The sequence below is a fragment of the Quercus suber genome, unplaced genomic scaffold (assembly GCF_002906115.3).
Source record: "Quercus suber isolate HL8 unplaced genomic scaffold, Cork oak 2.0 scaffold_789, whole genome shotgun sequence".
In the NCBI taxonomy this organism is placed as follows: Eukaryota; Viridiplantae; Streptophyta; class Magnoliopsida; order Fagales; family Fagaceae; genus Quercus; species Quercus suber.
Genome location: NW_027070225.1, coordinates 95,805 through 114,500, shown reverse-complemented (window position 1 = coordinate 114,500; position 18,696 = coordinate 95,805). Strand labels below are relative to the sequence as shown.

Below are 18,696 nucleotides of genomic sequence, written 5' to 3'. Positions count from 1 at the left end.
ATGACTTCTAAACAATGTCTTCACAACTTGCAGCATATTTTACCACTTCTAGCAAAATCTTGATGAGACAAGCATCTAAAGGAAGGCCAATGACTGTACAAGTGGAGGGCTAAGATGCAATTTAGCTGAATATGTAGAGGGAAGCCCCAACAAAATAGGAGGATGAAAAACTGAAAAGAAATACTGACATTATATAGCACTATCCTGTGATTAAGACTTCAACAATATATGAACAACTGCTCTTCATCCTAGCTTAAGGAAGTATAAATTCCAAAAAATTTGTTCTTCTCACTTGATTTATCTAACTTTTTCCCATCCATCTAAGGATTAAATCATACTAGTACATCAAAGTTGACCTCGTAAGCCCATCCTCTAACAAATTAATTGTATTGGGCCATCTAATCTAAATCCACTATTCTAAGTGGGCTTAGCTTGTTTGATCCGCTTACAATAATCATTGGTATAGAAGGTTTTGATTTGGCCTAAGAGTTCTCTCGCATGAGAAAAAGAGCTAACTCTTAGAATATGGAGTGAGTTTTTTTTTTCAAAAAGTAGTTTGAGTTGTTGTCTATTTTTTTGTATGAGATATTGGGTGAATTACGGTTAACTTCTATTTGAACCTTATTAAAGGCATGTTAGATATTATTATGACTAAATTGAAATTTATACTCTTAAAGTTTGAGGTAATTTTGATTTTATCCTTAAAATTTCAAATTTTAGATCTATAAAACTGCATCATTTTAGATACATGAATGGAAGGACCTAAACTCAAATGATATGAAACGTTAGGGCTAGAGATCTGGATTTTGAAAATATAAAGAGCAAAATCAAAATTATTCCAAACTTTAAAAATGTAAGTTGCAATTTAGTCAACAAATAACAGATTTAAAGTTTCCTGAAAAATATTCCTCAACATAAAGGTTTGCCCATTCTAATAAAAAAAAAAATATTACAACAAAAATTTAATCTAATAAAAGCCTATGAATAAAAATAAAATCTTTAAAAAAATCTATTTGGATAGACGCTACAATATGCTAATGTACAATCAAGATAGGAAACATGAAAATGGGCCTTCATGTCAGCTCTTTTAACCCATTTTCCTTAATTCAACCACAGACATCCTTCTCAATGTTTACTACAAGCAGCCCCTTTGAATAAATGGACTGACAATAATACAAGAAAAACGTAACTGTTAGAACCCGGAAATCAATTTATGCGAGATTATGCTATTTTAATGCAGCTATACCTCATTCTCGAAGTCAATTCCGTTTGCTTTCGAGCCATCGTCTTCTTCCTTTGTACTTGAAGTGGCTTGAAAGTAGAGAGTTTCATACAAAGAAAGCAGAACATTAAATTTAGGACTTGCAAACATGTGATCAATCAGTAGTACTCCAATTTCCCTTGTTTATGTTATTGCGTGGAAGCCAGTTTGATCCATCAAAACAGTGCTGGCATAATTACTAGCTAAATTTGCTGTCCAAAATAGTGCAGTGGCTGAGCTCCTCATGCTCTCAGGGGCCTAGTCATAGAAAAACTCAAGGTGGGCAATAGGCATGAAAGCCTCTTAAATCCCATGGAGGCTATACTGCGGCACGAGCCAGAAAACTGAGATAGGGAGAGTGGATTTAGGGCTATCAATAAGTCCATTAGCTGCAGCAATATGTTTATTCTTCACTTTAATGAACCCGGCCACAAGAGTGGCAAATATTGATATGAAGAAGCCTATTGCCATGCGGTGCAAGAAGCTGACGCCTTGCTTGAGCCCTGTGAATTTGCTAGCAAAAGGAACGAAAATGCGGTCATATAAGGCAATTGTGGCAAGCAAAGCAACCATGGTGAAGAGATATATTGAGCCAGAAGGGATTTAGGATGATTTTGTGAGTTGCCTCTCCATGGTATTTGCTTGTTCAAGAGAGAGGTTTGTTGTTGCGCAGAGGCTGTGAAAAAGATAATTCCAGCACCCCATATGGGTAACATTCTAATGATACATTTTAATTCTTCAACTCTATGAACGGTGTTCAGCTTCCATAAATTTGGTTTTTTTGAAGAATTGAGGTCATCTTTAGAAGCCACAATGGCTACCTTGTCAAAAAACCTGTACGGAAAATAATAAATTAGTGATTGTAAATTTCATCGATATGATTCAACTTATTACTATTTAAAGTCCATTTGGCATTAGTTTAATATATATATATATATATATTATTCGGCTAAACCTATAGCCACATTTTTTGAATGCGGCAATAGGCCTTAATTCAAAAAAAAAGCAGCTAAAAACACTTACAAATATGGCTATAGACTTAACCTATAGCATAAGTTAGTTTAAGCTGCGTTTCTTAAAAATGCAAAAACACAACTATACGTTAGCTATAGCCACATTTTTTAAATGCATGTATAGGTCCTCTTTTAAAAAAAAATATATATATATATATATATATATATATTATTCGGCTAGACCTATAGCCACGTTTTTTGAACGCGACAATAGGCCCTATCCAAAAAAACATAGCTAAAAACACTTACAAATGCGACTATAGATTAATTATAACCGCATTTTTTTTAAACACAGCTATAACCCGTGTTTTTAGTAGTGATTATGATATCGTTAAATTTGCTTTGCCTCGAAGGCCCAAAGTCAAATCCTACTAATAGGGTTTTTATTTATTATTATTATTATTGAATTAATAGGATTTTTGAAAATATTTATTAATTCAATAAAGAAATTAAATAGTATAATATTAATAAAGGGTTACAATAAATATATTTAGATAATCTTCAATAGTTAAATGATGCTATTTGTTCAGTATAACTGTGTAGTACAACACCTAGGTAATTGTAACTGCCCAATTATGTAGTCAATAGCAAGGATAACAACTTACTGAAACTGGTTAGTATGCATAGGATCTCATCTGTAGAAATAGAGGCATCAAGCTCTGCATTCTCATAAAACATATTTGGGTCAGAAACCATAGGCACCTTTCTCTTCTTAAATGCAGCCACAATGACTTGTAACAGTCGAGTATATGGACTTACTGCTGGATCCAAAATTTGGAAAAATGGGAGCCCAACAACAAAAATGGATATTGAAAAAAGCATGGCAATTGTAGGAATTCCAAGGCCCAAACCCCATCCAATATTAGCACTGTTGAGGCAACAAGTATGGATACCCCCCTGAGAAAATAATACCAACAAAAGAAGACCCAAGTCCTAGTCTTTTGCTCAGGCTTTGCACAACTTGGTCCGCCCCAAAGGCCGCTACACAAGGTCGAATCCCACCGGATCCTATGGCTACCATTAGAAGAGAAAAATAAATGATTCCCGGCTGTCCAAAGTCGGATTCTTTGCACAATTGTTTTCCTGCAGATGGAGGTGGTCTTAGCTGTGGCAATGAAGCTGATACTGTTAAGCATGCCATTCCCTGATTACATGAGCATTGTAGCACATAGTTAAGTGTTTAGAAATTAAAAAAAGAAATTAAGGTTTTGTTTTGAAGAATCATATATCAATACAGGTGAGTTTGTATTAGATTTCTTTTTTACATTTACAATTTTTTAAGGTTAACTTTCTTCACTTAATGGTCAAATGCCATTTATTTTCTCCAAACTGACCAAAAAAAGGGGGTTAAAGAACTACCCTTCTTTCACGGAATTTATCTTGGCAATCCTAGGACGGTGCAATCTTGGCAATCTTAGCTAGGGAAGAAAGATAATGCTTTCTTTATGAAAGATAGCATTAAGCATGAAAACAGAGAACTGAAAATTTTTTATGTATCTCAAGATTTATCTAAAGAGAGGTTATCTTACTATTTGATACGTAACAGAAGCGACAGTGATAGTCCAAAACCTTCCAGCATATGAATCAGCGATGAATGCTCCAAGCAATGGCGTCAAGTTTGAAGTGCCTTGAAGTTGGTGACAGTGTTGGCTGCTTTAGTCATAGGCATATGGAGCTGTTTTGTTTAATAGTTAAGCATATTAGAACCGAAGCCCTCGGCAGCGAACTTCTCACACATCTCATTTGCTGCACCAAAAAGAAAGGAGGAAGATAAAAATCATAAACGAAAGTGAATTACAAAGGAGCTCTAATATTATTGCGTAGTAGCTTACCAAAGATGAAGGGCATCGTGATCGTCCCACCCTTCTTCTTCCTAAAATGGTTGCGTAGCTCATCCATTTTTTCAATCTCTAAATTTTCGTCTTTCACCTCCCTATTTTGAGATTTTCTCTCTCTTCTACTTCAACTACAAGGCTAGCTCATCTCCAATTTTGCCACATATAAATCATAAATGGCTATCTTCCTCGTACAGGTGCTTTTACAATTTACCTAGCTACATAAGTGTTGGAGCATTTTAATATTATATAATTAAAATTGAGTTATATTACCACGTAAATGTAAAAATATGAAAATTAATATGGGAAATGAGGAATTAGTGAAAATATTTAATCCCACATTAAAAAGAAAAGAGATTATTTTATTGCTTTTAACTGTGGTGATTAATAGAATAATATGTATTGATTCAGATATTGGGCTAAATATGTGCACAAATAACCTAATATTCAACACATCATATTAACATCTAGCAATTAATCTCATAACACCCACTACATAAGAATAATGGACCTAATTAATTAGATTAATTTTGGTAATAATTTATAAGGTCCACTGAGCCTATAAATAGACTCATTCAGACCCAATACCGGTTACAATGTTAGTACACAAAAAAATCCAACAATTGCAAGCATTCTTATACACTAAAAGATAGAGAGGTTTTGGGCAAAGAAGGGTGTTCTTTCTGGTGGAGGTTTGGGCTTAAACACTTTGTGCAGAGGTTGTTCTAGCCATACAACATTTGCTGGGCTGTTGTATCTTGGGGGAGAGAAGTCAGAAAAAGTTTGCACCAGTTACAAAGTTTAGTCAATTAAGGGCTTGAATCTCCTTAAAGAGAATGAGTGTCACGTCTCAGTCCAAATAGTGTTGTGTATTTTTTCTTTCTCTTTAAATTAATAATATTTAGAAGTATTATTTAGTTTTTCTTTATGTTATTTTCATTATTATTGTGGTTGCACCAACAATTTTAAGGAGATTCAGGGCATGGAATCTACACAAGAGAAACCAAATGAGACTGTTGGAGATCTCAACAAACCATTCCACTTCAAGGGAGCCCACTTTAAGAGGTGGAAAGGAAATGTCCTCTTCTATTTGAGTCTTCTCAAAGTCGCCTATATCCTTATTAACAAGAATCCTTCAAAGGTTTCTATTAATGAGATGAGTGGGGAAGAATTTCATCTCCATCAAGAAAAAATAAAGGATAAAATGCAAAACTGCCCCTCTAAGTTTCTTTAGATTTCATTTCAGTCTTCTAATTTTGTTTTTGTTCATTTCAGTCCTCTAACTTTCAAGTTTATTCAATTAAGGCTTTTTCATCAACTTTTATTATATGTTGTGGTTAATTTTTCAATTTTATAAAAAAAGAAAATCAAATTTTTTAAATTAAAAAAATTCAATTAATGATTGAAAAATATTTTCTACATTTTTTTTTTCAAAAAGTTTAACAAAAGTTAACGAAAAGACCTAATTGAATAAATCTGAAATTTAGATGACTGAAATGAACAAAAACAAAATTAGAGGACTGAAATAAAATCTGAAAAAGGTTAGAGGTCAATTTTGTATTTTTAGCCAAAAATAAATAAGTATACAAAAGATGAATACAATTGTCGCTCTTATCTTTTGAATTGTCTTGCCGATTATTTATATGATTATTATAATATAACTTATAATTCTGCCAAGAAAATATGGAAAGCTTTAAAAAGCAAGTATGATACCAAGGAGGCTGGTGAAAAGAAGTATGCTGCTTACGATTTTTCTGTTACCAAATGGTGGATGGAAAATCGATGATAGATCAAGCACAAGACTTCCAAATGATTGTGGCAGAATTGAGATCCGAAGGCGTAAATATTGGAGATAATCTGGTGGTAGCTAGCATAGTTGATAATCTACCACAATCTTGGAGGGAGTTCCAAAAGAGTTTGTGGCACAAACAAAAGGAGACATCCTTGGAGACTTTGATACATGCATCCATGTGGAGGAGGAGGCTAGAGGACAAGATGCACTCATGACACAAAAGAGCAATGGTAATTCCACCACAAAGGTAAACCTTATTTCAGCCAATAATAATATGCCCAAAAATCATTTTCCTTGAAATTGTCAATTGAAGCCTAAAAAGATATTTTTCAAAAATAATAATAGACCTCAAGGAAAGGGAAACCGAATAAAAATAACAATAAGAACCAAGGACCCCCATCACAAGATCAATTTAATAGATCTTGTTTTATCTGTGGCAAGAATGGGCATGTTGCTCAATTTTGAAAATTTTGGAAACATGAATCTGTTTCGCAGACTAACGTAACTGAAGAGCCTTTAGTGGCTACGATTACAAACATCAATATGGTGCAATATGTTGAAAGGTGGTGGGCAGACTCTAGTGCTAATAGGCACGTCTGCTATAACAAAGATTGGTTCAAGTTGTACACTCATTTTGAAGAAGAAAAACAATTATGCTTGGTGACTCTAGCAAAACAAAGGTTCTTAGGAGTGGTAACGTCGATTTGAAATTCACTTTTGAATGTGTACTAACATTAAAATATGTGTTTTACACTCTGTCCATGAGAAAGAATTTGATATCAAGCTTTTTGCTTAACAAGGCTGGCTTCAAGCAGACTATGAAATCTAATATTAAAGGGTTTATTTGTGGGCAAGGGTTATACTTATGATGGAATGTTTAAGTTAAATGTTAAGAATAATAAAGGATCTACTAGTTTAATTTATATGCTTTCTTCTATTAATTTTTGGCATGCTTGTTTGTGTCATATAAATAGTAGATATGTGGCAATCATGAGTAGTTTAGGATTAATTCCAAGACTATCAAAAGATTTTGAAAAAGGTGAAACTTGTAGTCAAGCTAAGATTACAAAAATACCTCATAAAAGTGTTGTAAGAAATACCGAATTGCTTAAATTAATTCATCTAATTTATGTGAATTTGAGGGAATTTTAACTCGTGGAGGAAATAAATATATTATCACTTTTATTGATGATTTCTCAAAATATACAACTGTTTATTTGTTGAAAAATAAAAGTGATGCTTTTGAAAAATTTCAAGATTTTTTAAAAGAAGTTGAAAATCAATTTGGTAGAAAAATAAAAAGAATAAGAAGTGATAGAAGCCATGAGTATGAATCAAGTACATTCAACTCATTTATTCAATCTTTGGGAATTATCCATGAAACTACTGCACCATATACTTGCTTCTAATGGTGTGGCTGAAAGAAAAAATAGAACTCTAATTGAGTTAACTAATTCCATGTTAATTGAATATGGTGCACCTTTATATTTTTGGGGTCAAGCTATTTTAACTGCATCTCATATTTTGAATAGGATGCCACATAAAAAAGTCACATACCACACCTTTTCAGATTTGGAAAAAGACATAAAGCCAAATTTGGGATATTTGAGAGTATAGGGTTGTCTTGCTTATGTAAGGCTTGCTGACCCTAAAATACCTAAATTAGGTACAAGAGCTACTACCTGTGCTTTTCTTGGTTATGCGATTAATAGTGCAACCTATAGATTTGCTGATCTTGAAAACAAAATAATTCTTGAATCTGGTGATGCAATTTTTCATCAAGAAAAATTTACTTTCAAATTGAAAAATAGTAGGGGTGAAGAAAATATTTTATTACAACCTAGTTCTTCTACTTCTCATTTACAAAATCAAGAAAATTTTGAATTAGAACCTAGAAGAAGTAAAAGAGCTAGAGTTGAAAAGGATTTTGGTCCTGATTATTATGTTTTTACATTGAGGAAAATCCCAAAATTTAAAAGAGGCTTTGATATCACCTAATGCTATACTTCGAAAAGAGGCCATACATGATGAAAAGGATTTTGGTCCTGATTATTATGTTTTTAACATTAAGGAAAATCCCAAAATTTAAAAGAGGCTTTAATATCACCTGATGCTATATTTGATATCAGTCCTAAGGTCAAGCCCTCAATCTATTTATGTGAAGTGGGTAATGAGAGGCACCAATTGTGCGAGCATATTTTCCCAATGTGACTGGCTAGTCCTAAGGTCAGGCCCTCAATCTATTTATGTGAAGTGGGTAATGAGATTCCTACAATGGGAAGACCTCCTGAGGCCAGTCTAGTGGCCCAAATAACAGAGTTTATGGTCCATCCCGTGTCCTCCTACCCCATTTGTGTATCTCCCGAGGAGTCTCAAGCTTAATGGTGAGCTCCTCCTCTTCTGTTGTTCCTAAGGAAGCCTTTTAGGTGGGTGGGGCCCTTCTAGGACATATTCCTAACCAGATGGGGCCCACTTCTCAAGACAGATGTGACTATCTTGAAATTTGCATCCACTGCCATTTGGTTCATGGCAGGTGGTTTCCCCTAAGGCACTACCATTGTCGAACAATCCCGTCCTCGACATGTAGTAGATTTATGGACTGGTGTGGCCTACTACTTGTTATTGGGCTCAGGGTTCTCGATATATATAAACTAATGGGCTGGGCCTATATATCGTGCTGGTACAATGGTTTAGGCCTCCATATCATGCCCGTACAATAGCCCCTCATGATTCCATTCTCATGTCATGGGGATGGGATCGTGGCTAACCTCTATCTATCGATGGGGGGTGGTCGGGATTAAGATCCTACGTCGATGGACAAATTCCTCGGTGTACTGAACCCTTCTTGGGAAAAACCAACCGCTAGTCATTAAATGTGATGGACAGGTCTATCTGTATTCCTTGCACACGGAACGGCAGCCATCACATCGAATGGACAAGATTCACTGTCATTGCATATACCAAGGCACGCATGTAACGAATAACTAAGGAAAGTTATTAATTTTTCCCTCCAAAAGCATTTAAAGCCTCTCTCCCTATAAATATGTCATAACCTCCCTTGGCCAGATTTTTTATTTGATTTCCCCCCTCTCAATCCTTACTTGTCTCATCCTCCCAAGCCTTCCTCTCAAGACCATTCTTCCAAACGAAAAGGGGATCACTATAAGTCTTCTAACCCCTCCCTTATTCCTCATAGTTTTTCTTTTAGTCACCCCCAAAAATGGGTTTTACACTCCTTCTTAGGACTCAGGCCGCTCTGATGGCCTTTAGGGCTAGGTTTGACATCCCCTAAGATTTTATTGTCGAGTTTTGCCCTGAGGGGGATATTGAGAATGATAAGCTGCCTAAGGTGGTTTTCTTCCCCCTTATGTCAATCCTTAAGGGCGGGGTTAGATTTCCCATGGACCCCATATTGCTTAGAACCCTTAGTTTCTACAATCTCTTCCCCGATCAGTGTCTCCCTAATTTCTATTGGGTAGTTAATAGTGTGATTTGCTTAAATAACCTGTACGACCTAGGGCTCAATCATTATGACATTAACATCATGTATAGTATTTGCGATGGCCTCAACACCGGTTATTACTTAAAGATTCGCAACCCCACAATGGGTCTAATATCATGTCTCCCTGACTCCAATAAGAACTCCGCGTGGGAGTTCCTAAAAGTGAGTGGGAACTAGCTCATGGGTGAACTTACATGCCCCACGTCAACTTGGGAAATCAGTTGGTACTTTTACTTACCGAGCACACCTAATGTAGGGTTAATTGTCTTTCTCCTACCTTTCCTTTATTCCCTTCTTGTATGCATTTCATATTTTATATATATATATATATATTTCATTTTTCCTCTATTGTACTTGTTATTTAGAACATAAAATTTTTTGTTTTTGCTGACTTTCATTTGTACTGACCTTGTCTTTGGTTTATTGTGCAGTTTCCAAGCGCTTCAAACTAGACCTTATCATCGCTGACGTAAGAGGCTTGAACTTCATTCTACGGTCAAAGATCTTCGTGCATTTTGACAGGCAGCTCAAGGCATCACACTAGATCCTCAGTTGTGTTCCCTCCTATACCAACTACTAGGACCAAAGGATCTACTTTGACAGCCGGCAACCCTCTACTGTCGTACATTGACATTCGCATGCCCGGATTCTTGCCAAGGGGCCTTACGATGGGTGAAGCTCAAGAGAGAGGACCTCGGTTTGTAAGAGAATGCTCCTTATTACTAGCCTGAGATGGTTCAGCAGACTTAGTCTTCCACGGCAAAGTCGAGCACGTCCCTGTTAAAGATCTTGTTGTCCTTGAGCTAGCTGACGACGTGGTTCAAAGGTGCAACATAAGCCTTAAGCGCTGGTTCCCAGGCACCTAACCCACCAGATGGTCAGTCATCCCCGCAAAGACTCCTTAATAAACACCTCACCCCTGTGGACATAAGGGAGGAGTCACCACCTAGTTTTTGTAATGGCCTAGGAATCATATGTATAGCATCCTCTCAAGGAAAGACCTTTTGATCTTACTACCAAAGATATGGGTTCAGAGTTAAGGTATGGTCTTGGGAAGGTGTTAGGCACCCAAAACCACCCAACCCTAAGGTTGGCTTCCCATCATTATGTCTTATGTCTTAACCCTATTAAAGGGGCACACTCAAGCCCTATATCTAACTCACACACACACTAACATTCATCTAACAATCAACATGGCATCAATCATCCCAAAAGACATAATCATACATCTATCATGCTCATTAAAAAAAAAAAAAAAACTACCATACATCTAATCATGCATCACATCATAGCCCTTAACATTCATCTATCATGGCATCTCCTAACATTCATCTAACATACATGTCAACCAACCTAGCATTCATCTAGCATGGCATAGCATGACCTAAACCCTAGCATGTTACTATCATCATTTCATTATATCTTATCCTAGGCAAAAACATATGAATCATTTCATCATATTTTGGTAATTTTAGAGGAAATTGGTGGTGTTTTGGTCATTTTTATGTTTTGAGGTTATTTCGGTCCTTTTCTAGGTTTCAAGATCATTTCAGTCATTTCTTTTGTTATATTTCAGTCATTTTTTAAGTTTCTAAGGGTATTTCAAACATTCTCTAGGTAATGAGGGCATTACAATCTTTTTTTTTTTTTTTTTTTGTTATAAGGATATTTTAGTCATTTTTTTACGTTTCAAGATCATTTTGGTCATTTCTTAGGTTCTAAGGGTATTTTAGTAATTTTAGAGGGAATTTGAGGTATTTTAGTCATTTTTAGGTTTCAGGGTATTTCAATCTTTTCTAAAGTTTTCGGGGTCATTTCAGTCATTTTGAGTTACTAAGGGTATTTCAATTACTTTTAAGTTTCTAAGGGTATTTTAGATATTCTCTAGGTATATGGGGCATTATGGTCTTTTTTTCTTTTTTTCTTTTTTTTTTTTTAAATTCTAAGGGTATTTTGATCACTTTTTAGGTTTCTTGGTAATTTCGATCATTTTTTATGTTTTAGGGTAATTTCAATCATTTTTTAGGTTCTAAAGGTCTTTTGATCTTCTTCTTTCTTCTTTTTCTTTTATTTGGTTCTATGGATATTTTGATCATTTTTTAGATTCAAAGGGTATTTCGATAATTGTTGAGGGTTTCAGGGGTATTTTGGTTATTTTATAGGTTTCAAGGGCATTTTGAAATTTTTTTTTTTAAGATTTCAAGGTCATTTCAGTCATTTTTTAGGTTTGGTGCATTATGGTTCTTTTTTATGTTCTAAGGGCATTACAGTAACTTTTTAATTTACAAGGTCATTTCAGTCATTTAGGTCATTTTTTTAGTATCTAAGGGTATTTCAACTATTTTTTAGGTTTACAGGGTATTTCAATCATTTTTTAGGTTTTAGAGGCATTTGGGTCATTTTTTAGGTTTCAAGGATATGCTAGTAATTTTTGAGAGTTTCGAGGATATTTTGTTCATTTTTAAGTGTTAGGATGCGTTTTGGTAATTTTAGTGTATTTAAGGGTATTTCAGAAATTTAAGAGGTTTTAGGAATATTTTTGTTATATATATTCACTGATTATCAGGTAATTCAATGGGGTTGGGTTGGGTTGGCAATGCCCATATGTAATGTTGGTTCTGCTTAATGTAACGATAGAACTATCAAATGTAAGTAAAAAATAAGAGAACTATTGAATGTGACAAAAGTACCATCACATGCGATATTGGTACTGCTCAATGTGACGATGAAACTGTCAAATGTGAGAAAAAAATAAGTGTATGTTCCAAATGTGGCAAAAGTATAGTCAAAAGTGATGTTGATACTACCTAATGTAACAATAGAACCATCAAATGTGAGAAAACAAATAAGAGAACCACCGAATGTGACAAAAATATAGTCACATGTGATGTTGATACTGCCCAATATGACAATGATATTGTCAAATGTGATTAAAAAAGAATTAAAGTATCACCGAATGTGAGAAAAGTATGGTCAAATGTGATGTTAGTACTGCCTAATGTGACAATAGAACCATCAAATGTGAGGGAAAAAAAATAAGAGAACTATCAAATGTGACAAAAGTATAGTCACATGTGATGTTAGTACTAAACAATGTGAGGATGATACCGTTAAATGTGAGAAAAAATTAAAGTACCACCGAATGTAAGAAAAGTACGGTCAAATGTGATGTTAGTACTGTCTAATGTGACAATAGAACCATCAAATGTGAGAAAAAAATAAAAGAACTGACGGATGTGACAAAAGTACAGTCACATATAATGTTGATACTACACAATGTGAGGATAAAGCTATCAAATATGAGAGAAAAAAAATAAGGGTATTACTAAATATGACAAAAATACTGTCAAATGTGATGTTGGTATTACCGAATGTGACAATGAAACCATCAAATGTGAGAAAAAAAATAAGGGAACTATCAAATGTGGCAAAAAAACAGTCACATGTGATGCTGGAATTGCATAATGTGATGATGGATTCGTCAAATTTGAGAAAAAAATAAAGGTACCACTGAATGTGACAAAGTACAGTAACATGTGATATTGATACTATATAATGTAAGGATGTTGCAGTCAAATGTGAAGGGGGGGGGGGGGAAGAATCACCAAATATGACAAAAGTACTAATAAAATGTGATGTTAAAATTGCACAATGTGAGGATGGAACTATTAAATGTGAGAATGGAACTGTCAAATGTGAGGGAAAAAAACCATCAAATGTTATGTTTTAATAATCTGGTATAACAGGTTGTCTATTAATGAATACCGTACCCTGGTATGGTAGAATTACCCTAAATTGTTACTCATTTTTCTCTTCTACTTTTCCGCATGGTTGTCAAAATTGCGATCTAGATCGTAAAATCACACGATTTTACGATTCTACTTCACCAAAAAGTTTAAAATCGTAGCAGGATCGCAAAAATGGTAAAGATTGTATGTAGGATCACATAGGATCGTAGGATCATATGGGATCCTACCGATCCTACCATTTGGCTTTTCTTTTTCTTTTTCTTAAGTGGGATTCATTTGGGAAAAATAATCTACCTAAACCCACAAGTCCAACAGGTTATCAAAAGCCCAATAATGAATTGAAGTCCCAAATTTACCCCTATGTCAACATAAAATCTCAAAAAAACCTATAGTACTTAAGTTTAACATTTTCAAAAACAAAACCTAAAATATTTAGATGATAAAATGGGATATGACAATGACAATGGTTAGATTAGAAGAACTTTAGAATGAGAATTCTCTTTTGAATTTCATATTTGTAATTAGCTAGCTTACCTTAGATTGAGAAATCTCTTTTGAATTACATATTGTAAATTTGTAGTTAGCTAGTTTTTATATGTTAATTAGCCTAACTTATTTTGGATTTGGAACTTAGAATTTGGAAAACATTTTCCATATGTGTAGATAATATTTTGATACTTAGTTGCTAATTAAACATGTACTGAACTTTTTAAATACATTATGTCAAAAGTTAAATATATTTTGTTTAATTAGAATGATATAAGAACGATATAGCGCGTGAAAATTACATTTTATAATGCAATTTTTTTTTTAATTGATGAATTTATATTTTAAGTGATTATATAACATACAAAGTCACTATCAATAGACTTTTTGCTTAAAATTTGAAAATAAGTAAGATCTTACGATCTACGATCCGATCTTATGATTCACGATCACTGACCTCCCACGATTCTATATAAGATACCGATTTTGACAACTTTACTTCCCTGTCAATGATTTGCCCAAAAATAGAAAGAAGAAACGCTGCCTATGAAACCTGTAAAAACGAGAGCTTATAGTGGTATTTTGATGACTATGCAAGTTAGAGCAAAAGTCCCCTACATCATCATCTATCTGGTAGACCAGATCAGCACTTCATTGATTGACAGCTTGGTGGTGGCGATGAGAACAAAGGGAAAGCGTCAATGAGGTGACGACGCAAAAGTGGAGGAAGATAGGAAAGTGGGTGTACCAACATGTGTTGGGCCAGCTTAAACCAAGAGGGAGCCCATATCTGCCTTGCTCAAAGGGAATCAATCAATCTGGTCGGCACGGGACCTCGTTTGTCGTTCATGGTGGTGGGCCTGACGGACGGTGCTACGGCATTCATATAATAAAATAAAAAATGTATTGTTGATGGGATTTTTTTAGGGGCATTTCCGATATTTAACAACTTATTTTACTCTGTATGATTTATAACTGAAAACGTTATTTAAAATCACATTTCAAGTTTTAAAAATACGTAAATCATGTTTTCGGTTATAAATCACAATATGTTTTGTAAAACAAACATTCATCACTAAAACATTAGCGTAGAAGATGGATGAAAAAAAAAAAAAAAAAAAAAGTGATGTACACGGATCCACTTTTGAACACGTGGAATCCTCACCCAAAAAAAATAATGCAATACTTTTTCTTTTTCTTTTTTTTTTTCTTTTAAGATTACATTTGGAGGGTTAGCTTTTTATTCAACTTGAAGGGTTAGCTTAGGCCCAATCATCAAGGGAAGTTAATTTGTGCTTTACATTTTGCAATAATTAGATGCCATAATTCTAATTATTTGACCCAGAAAAGTTATATCTTAAAGTCATGGATATATGATACAGGGTTTACTACTAGTTATACATTATTAGTAAATGACTTTCGAAAATTTTTTATGAAAAGACAAAAAATCTAATTCACTATTTTCATAAATTTTTTATTTTCTATAAAAATTTACTTAAAATAAATTATTAATATGTATCTAAGAACACGGCTGGCAATTATGTCATTATGGTTTTTTTTTTTTTTTTTGAGCAAATGTCATTATGGTTAGTTGGCTATAGATTCTCGAACAAAAAAAAAAAAAAAAAAAAAAGCTTCTGCAGCATCACACTTTTTTACACCGTCTTTCGAATTAAGTACCACTAGATTAAAATAACATCCAAACTTTTTTTTCGTTTTGCTTTTTTTTTTTAAGACATTTTTTTTCTTGAACTTAATAATATCAACGACCCAATATTATACACATAGTTATCAATTCACTTTAGTGGGGAGGAATCAATTTGATTATAGATCATTCCTTAAAAAAAAAAAAAAATTAATTGATTACAGATCTAAGGTACTGAACACCTCAGACCTAGTTGAACAAGAATAATAGATTCGTCCAAGCGGTTCATGAATCTTGATTTCACGAAAATAGAGAACCAGTTCCTGACAAGTTAACACCTTTTAGAACCATATATCCTAACCCTATATATGTTCCTTTAGCTTCCTTTTTAAAAATTAAAAAATAAAAAGGAAAAACAAAATAGAAATCTAGAAAAAATATATATATACAACTTCTCCATCGTATAATATTCCGTCGGACTGAAACGATTCGTTTTGAATTTTTTTTTTTTTTTTTTTTTTTGGGTTCTACTGCGCCGGCAATGTTTCATGCCGCCACGTGGGATCCGAGAAATCTGACGAATCGAAATAGACATCGGAATACTCGAACAGCCCGTTAAACTCCACATACGCGTTACTATTGTTATAACCATCACCAGTTCCCAACTCGAACGAGTCATAACTCGGGATCTGGTCCTCAAACCCCCAAAACTCGCCGATTCCAGACGAGTCAGACGAGACTCGGATCAACTCAGTCTCCACCACGTTCTTAACCTCCTCGCTCGAAGAAGGTGGAAGGCCGAGCTCGTCGTCGGAAGCCTCTAAAAGGTACCCAAGATCCGGCTGAGACTCGCCGGAATCTGACGTGAGGTCAACCACCGGCACCGGCGAAGAAGATATCTCTTCCTCGAAACTCTTCATGAGCAAGTCAAGCTCTTGAATCGTGGGATTGGGATCCGAGTCATCGAGAAAATCAAGAAGGTTTTCTCTGAGTCGCTTCACCTCGGGTGAGTCTAACTCGGACGACTCGACCGAGTCATCTCGTACCCGCTTCTTGTTGTTGTGGTCTTCAACAAAGGTAGACATTGTGAGAAAGTAGAATTGAAGATTAAGCGAAAAAAAAAAAAGGATTGGATTGGATTGGATGGAGAAGAATAATATTAACGAGAGGAAGTGGGGGTGAGATATGGTAAAGCAATGAAGATTGTTATATAGGGGGACAAAGTAGAGAGAGAAAGTTAGAGAGAGAAATAGAGATATGAGAGAGAGCGTGGGGTAATGATGGTGACAAAGGCGCGTGGGGATCGAATACTTAGGCTATCACGGACGTCTTGCCTCTTTATTTGTTTTTTTCCACAACTTTTTTTTTTTTTTTTTCCGTTTTCTGATTTCGTGTCGGGCTTCTAATTTTATTCTTATTAAACTGCTTTGAATTTGGTCTTCAAGTCCGCTTTAGTGGATTTGGGGCCCACATGCTTAGTCAATCACGGCCTAAACTTTCCTTTTATTTTATCTTTTTTTTTCCTCTTAAATCTTTCTTTTGTCTTTGGCTCTTTATTTTGGCTCAGCTCAGCTGAGAAGGTTGTCCTGTGGGGTAGTGTTTTTTATAAGAATTTTTTTTTTTTTTTTAATTTTTGGTAAACCAAAATTCCATTTAAAAACTAATGTACTGTTTGAGCACTGCACTTTGCAGTGTGGTTTAAGTAAAACCATAACTGTACCATGCCTTATTTTTATGATTATATGTGTGGTGCGGTGTGATGCAGTGCGGTTTAGAGTTAGCGAAAACCATAGCCGCACTGCACCTCATTTTTACGATCACTTGTGTGGTGCGGTGTATAAAATAACGTTTGAAACTAATATATTTTTTAGATTTTGGGCTTTTTCTACCTAGCAAAAAACTGATTTTCCCCTTTGTTTTGGGCCAAATCTTAAAATATTAAGTTAGTTTTTCTTTATTTTGGGTTGGCTTTCCTAATTAATACTTACAAGAGTTATTATATATATATATATTTTTTTTTTTTTTAAACTAGGGTTATTAAACTATTAATTTTTTTTAGAAGTATTAAACTATTAATTAATAATATATTTAATATTAAAAAATAAATATATTAATATATAAAGAGGGTGCGATGCGGTGCGATTTTCTTATTATAAAACCACAAACTGCACTGCCCCATGTGGTGCGGTGCGGTGCATTATTATTTGAGGTGCGGTGCAGTTATGTCATTTTGCTGATAGTTTTTGGGCGATTTTGGTGTGGTTTTTGCAGTTTGAGCTGTTTTTGCAGTTTGGTGAACACACCTACTATTTGAGATCTGCTTATTTTGCTGAAATTAAAATTTTTTTGTTAAAAGTACAGTAGCAAAAATAAGCTAAATAGTAAAATAAGTTGATAAAAATAATTTTGCCAAATGCACACTAAGAATTATAAAGTCTAGAGTATATAATACTTCACACGTCAGCTAAAAGCTAGTACAAAATACAAGAAGGAGGATTCGAATGAAAAACAAGGGAGCTAGGATTATGTATTCCTTCTTTAGCCAAAATGTCCACACAGTGATTATCCTCACAATGAATGTGGTACAAGCAGGCTTCCTCAAAACGCCAAAGGAAGGACCTACAATCAAAGATGAGAACATTATAAGGGTGAGTTGAATCAGCAATCTGGGAATTGATGACATCAACAATAACCTGAGCATCAATCTCTAACAATAATTTTTTAATGTCTAAATTCCTAGCAAGGGTTAAGCCATCCCTAAGACCCTATAACTCGGCAGCCATCGAGTGAGTGTAGCCTATTGCTCTGTTGAAGCTACCAACCCAAGTTCTCTTGTGGTCTCGTATCAATCCGCCTACCGATGCCATGCCAGGGTTGCCCCTAACAAAACCGTCAGTATTGAGTTTGAAGCAATCTTTTATAAACCTATTATTATGCAATGATTTTTGAGACTATATATATAAACAAGTTATGTAAGTTTTTTTTTTTTTTTTAGAGAGAGAGAGAGAGTTTCAACCTATATAAGTAAAACTACAAATAAATGCTTTTTTCAATCACCACATCATAACTGGAGTAATATAGTTCCAAATCAATTTGGAACCAAACTTTTTCCTAACAAAGATTAATTTAAAGTGGAAAAAAGAACTAGGGTTGTCTAAGAAATCTGACAAACTAACCCACCCATGTGACTCAACTGGAACCGATCCAATTCGATGGCTATGGTGGTAAGTGGTGGGTGGGCGGCTTTAGAATCTAATTCCGATAGGTTGAGTATTAGTTTCTCTCTTCCAACACTTGAACAAACCGACTTGACTACAAACCCAACCAAACACCAGTGAGATTTCAGTTAGATTTCACGAGATCTAGCCATATTTGATGATTTTTCAATTGGATTTGCGCAAGGTTCGACTGAT

General features: G+C 34.6%; 1 protein-coding gene and 1 pseudogene across 1 annotated transcript; both read right to left on the bottom strand.

The window, feature by feature from the left end:
• Window positions 1-1,221: 1,221 nt before the first annotated feature.
• Window positions 1,222-7,487, bottom strand: LOC112028997 (protein NRT1/ PTR FAMILY 3.1-like; annotated as a pseudogene).
• Window positions 7,488-15,550: 8,063 nt separating this feature from the next.
• Window positions 15,551-16,483, bottom strand: LOC112029016 (uncharacterized). The gene has a single exon (XM_024061701.2). The coding sequence runs from the start codon at window positions 16,366-16,368 to the stop codon at window positions 15,811-15,813; it is 558 nt and encodes a 185-aa protein (XP_023917469.1). The 5' UTR covers window positions 16,369-16,483; the 3' UTR covers window positions 15,551-15,810.
• Window positions 16,484-18,696: the final 2,213 nt, after the last annotated feature.